This window comes from Chenopodium album, chromosome 4, assembly GCF_948465745.1.
Source record: "Chenopodium album chromosome 4, dcCheAlbu1.1, whole genome shotgun sequence".
In the NCBI taxonomy this organism is placed as follows: Eukaryota; Viridiplantae; Streptophyta; class Magnoliopsida; order Caryophyllales; family Amaranthaceae; genus Chenopodium; species Chenopodium album.
Window position 1 is genome coordinate 70,254,586 of NC_137837.1, and position 5,127 is coordinate 70,259,712.

The 5,127-nt window shown below is 33.0% G+C and overlaps 1 protein-coding gene across 2 annotated transcripts; it reads left to right on the forward strand.

Moving 5' to 3' along the window:
* Nucleotides 1–577: 577 nt before the first annotated feature.
* Nucleotides 578–5,127, forward strand: LOC145629258 (putative protein phosphatase 2C 39). Of its 2 annotated transcripts, XM_081681805.1 has the most exons (6): nucleotides 609–734; nucleotides 940–1,014; nucleotides 3,484–3,738; nucleotides 4,017–4,293; nucleotides 4,477–4,631; nucleotides 4,782–5,127. In XM_081681805.1, the coding sequence occupies exons 2-6, from the start codon at nucleotides 1,000–1,002 to the stop codon at nucleotides 4,917–4,919; spliced, it is 840 nt and encodes a 279-aa protein (XP_081537931.1). In that variant the 5' UTR covers nucleotides 609–734; nucleotides 940–999; the 3' UTR covers nucleotides 4,920–5,127. The 2 variants fall into 2 exon arrangements, with proteins under 2 accessions (XP_081537930.1, XP_081537931.1); XM_081681804.1 differs by lacking the exon at nucleotides 940–1,014 and having other exon boundaries at nucleotides 578–734.

The following is a 5,127-nucleotide window of genomic DNA, read 5'->3' on the forward strand; positions in this document are numbered from 1 at the left end:
AAATGAATTAAATATTGTAAAAGATTTTCAAATAAAGAAATTGAATAAGTATGTAAAAATGATTGAAAATGGAAAATAAAACAAGTATTTTAAAAACGAAAGGAGTATGATGAGTTCAACTTTAGATTTCATATTCGCCTACTATTTACCAAATTTATACTCATACCGTAGAGGTGTCAAAGCACACCCGACCCGAAACCGATCCGAAAATATCTTATTCAGATTTGGAGTTTTGGACTCGCGTGAACATAATAATTTAGTATGACTTAACTTTAAAAATTGACCCGACCATATCCGACCCGATCCGATCATCCAAATTGACACCCTTGTACAGTCATACTTCTTCAAGCCAATGGTTTTCCTTTTAAAGTTAAAACCAACATCGTTTTCCTTTTTAAACCATTGAATGGAATAAATTCATCAATCAATTAATTAATTAACAATACGAATCCAATCCAAGAATAGTATTATAACAATAATAAAATGCATAACTAAGAAAATGACAAGTATCCAATAAAAATAAATAAAATGTATAGTTATGATTCGTGTCACACGTAGAAGAAGTAAGAAGCCCATTTGTCAATGAATCACCCACTCTTGACTAGCTGACTTTACATGTAATTTCCCTATTTTTGTTCGTTCCTATCTCTTCGCCTATTCTTGGTTCTTGTGCTTCTTAATATCAACATTTTCTAACCATGACTAATGGTAAAGAACTTCTTATCAAAGTTAAGGTATGCTTTCTTTCTTATTATTTCCCACCACATTTTTATTAATTTTTTTTACTCAATTTAGATTTTATTTTTAGTAGTAAGACATATTTTATATCCTAATTTTGCTTGTTATGTGTTATTTCTTGCACTTTTTCTAAATTATAAAATTATGGGTTATTATAGATGTATGTATATATTGATTATTTGCCATTTTTTTCCTATAAAGTTTAGGAACTTATACAAGTTTGGAAAAATATTTTAGCTAAGCTAGGTGGGGACTTTCATCATGGATAGTTTTCAGGTGACATTTTTTTTTTTTTTTAATTTCATCATTTGTCATGATTTCTTGGTTTTGATTCATGCATTTCTTTTGATTAATTTCTAATATGAAGTAATAAAAAATTGTTGGAATTATTTTGTCGACCATTTTAATCTTTGCTTTTAGTATATGTTTTTTGTAATTTAGTGACTTGCTTCATGTTAGAATGATCGTTTGTGTCATTCCCAAAAAGAAAAGAAAACTCTAACTGTAGAGTGCTAATTGGACCTGACTATGATTGGTAATCAAGTTGTTTTTGGATCGGATTTGAGTTGGGTCAATTTAGTTCGAAGTTTTATTTTATTTAATGATGAATCTTTCACTTTGGATTTAGTTTTAGGACCGACCTGGGTCAGTTAAGGTGGGCTCATATTCGAGTCTATCATAAAATACCTTAAAATAATCGATACTTTGTTTAAGACACTTATTTTTTCCCCTCCAAAAAAAAAAAAAAAAAAAAAAAAAAATCTATATCTAGGATCGGATTACTTTTGATTAATTATGGACTGGAAAAAAATTCTATATTTAGGATCGGATTACTTTTGATTAATTATGGACTGGATCATGAAATTCTAAGACAAATTTGAACTAAATTATCGATTGCGGCTCAATTAGGAGAACTAAGCCTATGTTAATTAGGTTTGACTATGAGAAAAGGATAAAATACAAAATTAAGATTAGGTACTAACTTAAGTTAATTAGGTTTGTACTAGGAAAATTTGATAGTAATTTACTCATCTTGTACCTTACTATCAAATTAATAAATAATACAATACGGTTAGAAGATCCGATCAACTTAATTGGCGAACAAGTGGTACATATATACTTCCTCTATTTATTTTCGATGCAACACTTTTAACGTTACTCTTTCCATTAAGTTGATGTTTTAAAGTATGATATGAATCTAATAAGATCTTACATGACCCTTTTTTTTTTTTTTTTTTTTTTTTTTTGGTAAATTTATTTTATATCACCAAATATGGTCAAATTAGAGTGCAACTAGTATAAAATGCAATGCAAAATTTTGGTAGCGTAGATTTGGTACGTAGCGTAGATTCCAATGAACTTACTATTGTAAATTTCACTCTGATCTTATATTCTTGATACATTTCCCCCTTCAAATCTGTAGTTTTTCATTGCCCTTTTAATCTTCGTAATGATGTTTAAGTCATAGCACGTGTTTAGGTAACCGATGAATTGAACTATCAGCACACTAAGAGCTGTGACACCTTTTTCCTAGTTTATAATTGAATCGGATACAACTCAATGGAACTACACTATGCTAGTGCTTATAGGCAATGTAGACGACGTATTAATCCAAATGTAGTTTTATCCATAAACTAATTGGCTGTAACTTAAGAGGTGTAGTCTGTTTGATATCTATACTTCTAATCTACTATCATCTATCTATATTCATTCTTGAATGCGTAATCTGAACATGAGACTACTATGAGAGTGTCATTTGAATGTGTAGAATTTCTAACTTGACTCTGTGTGTTGGCTATGAAGATGTCTGGTGTTATTGAACTTCGTGCCATTCAATTTACATGTAGTATGCGTATTTTGGAGATAACATCATAATTTTACAATACAATGGCCATTGTGTCCTAGTAACACTATGATTGTTGTTGTGATAAAAAGGGATTAATGGTGGCATAATAAAGGGAAAAAATGGATGCTGATTCCTTGCTTAGATTCATGCAATATGTGTCTACACTGACTAAACTTGGTTCCAAACCATTGCTTTCTCCCCTCGCCATAAGTAGTAGTCACTCAAAAGATATACAGTAACCTATTGCGAGGGAAGGGTGGCACGCAATAGTCCAGGACCATGCGATTGTCTCCGGTGTCTGAGACTCATGTGTGGTCTCATATCAATCTGTTTTATAGTGTGATCACATCTTTTTGGCAGTGCTTGTACCAAATTTCATAGGCAGTAAGTTTAATGTTCACAAATCTACTGTTACTTTCTAATAAACTGATAAAGGGATGGTTATTATGAGGATAAATTAAACATTGATCTTATGTTATCCAAGTTGTCCATTGTTGATTCTGTTTCTGATCTTTTCACTGGTCATTGTATCAATTGAATTTAGAATGCCTGTCTACTTCCAAGATAAGTTGTCTATTCCACAGGGTCAATCTCGATATATGCTTCAGTGAAGTTGCATTATGGAAGGTCCTTCACCCCTCCAATACTTAAATAACTAAATGAATTGGTCAATTATCAATAAGATTTTTGGCTGCCTAATCTTTTACGTGACATAATGGAATATGGATACTTTTCAAGAGATAATATGTTATCAGTAACCTTTAATTATGACATCCAGACACTAAGGAACTTCTGAAATATTTGCTGCCTTTATTTTTCGACTGTTCTGTTTCATGTAAAGAAGTATTTAATATAGATCATGAAACAAAACCCTGATATTATACTTGTCCTTGTTGCAGGAAAAGGTTGGACTAGGTTCCACTGAATCTTCTGCGGAAACTGGGAAAGGGAAGAGTAAGATATCGAAGCATGTTACACATGGCTATCATACAGCCAAGGGGAAATCAGCTCATCCTATGGAGGATTATGTTTTCGCTGAATTTAAGCAGGTGGAAGATAATGAGCTTGGTCTGTTCGCTATATTTGATGGTCATGTGAGCCAAGATGTTCCTGATTATTTGAGATCTCATTTGTTTAACAACATATTGAAAGAGGTACTAAATGTTTGTTTGTATGGCTCAATAATATTCCGTTTACTGATGTTTTATGTCACGGTTATACTTCGGATTTATGCTAGAATAATATTAGGCTTAATGAGCCATATTGATCTGTTGTGTATGCTAGGTATTCTTGAATATATTATGCTTGAAGGATATGAATTCATGTTATATAGGTTAGACGGTTAGAACAGTTTATTGTTTGTGCTCAGCGCTTACTACTTCTTGGTACTGACTATATTTGTTTCAATTCTTTTTCCACATGACGTAAACAGCCTAATTTTTGGACTGAGACTGAGAATGCTGTAAGGAAAGCATATCGCATAACTGATAGTAAGATTTTGGAGAAATCTGCAGACTTGGGAAAAGGCGGTTCTACTGCTGTTACTGCCATTCTAATCAATTGTCAGAAGCTAGTGGTGGCGAACCTTGGGGACTCTAGGGCAGTCATTAGCCGGAATGGAAAGGCAAAACAGCTATCTGTCGACCATGAACCAGATAGCGAAAGGAAAGATATTGAGGACAGGGGTGGTTTTGTCACCAAGTTCCCCGGTATGTCATTATATGTTGCATTTCTATTGTTCTAAGCATAGGTTGATCTATCACAAAGGTCCTCTTAGATGTTTATTCTACCTGTTGTTTAAGTTATTAATTGTTACAGTAAGAACATATTGTAAATTTGTTATCATGTGCTTATGTCTTGTTTAACGTAAACCATACATATGATTGCTTCAGGGGATGTGGCACGTGTTGATGGGCAACTTGCAGTGGCAAGAGCATTTGGTGACAAGACCATGAAAGACCATCTAAGCTCAGATCCACATATTACGGTTGAGATGATAGATGAAGATACAGACTTCGTACTCTTGGCTAGCGATGGAATTTGGCATGTTAGTCCTCGAGCTCTATTTCTAGTTCATATTATCCTCTTCAGTCCATACAATACTAGGCCATCTTTTCTTCTTTATTTCTTGGATAGGAATACGATTGTTAGGTTCAGAATATTTTGGATTTACACTGATGTTTCTAATGATTTGTAGGTAATGAACAACCAAGAAGCAGTGGACTGCATTAAGAATGTGAAAGATGCTCGAGAAGCTGCAAAGGCTTTGATCGAGGAAGCTCTGCACAGGAAAAGCACCGATGACATTTCTGTAGTAGTAGTGAAATTCCAATGAACTTTTTCGACATTGTAAGTGTGAAAACTCACATTTGCTAAATGAATTGGATGGTTAATTTCTTGCCTGTTTTGTATTTTCTTGTTAGTTGATCAAAAGCTGTAAACATTAGTGATGTTTTGGAGCTTCTGTTTATGAACAATCACAACCCTCTTTTGTTTTGCAATGGACTCACGAGTGATTATGGAATATATCATAATTTCCATTT

Coding starts and splice junctions, on each gene's coding strand:
- LOC145629258 (XM_081681804.1), top strand. CDS start 699: ATGACTAATGGTAAAGAACTTCTTATCAAAGTTAAG. Junction 3,739..4,016: donor TTAACAACATATTGAAAGAG/GTACTAAATGTT, acceptor TGACGTAAACAG/CCTAATTTTTGGACTGAGAC. Junction 4,294..4,476: donor TTTTGTCACCAAGTTCCCCG/GTATGTCATTAT, acceptor TGATTGCTTCAG/GGGATGTGGCACGTGTTGAT.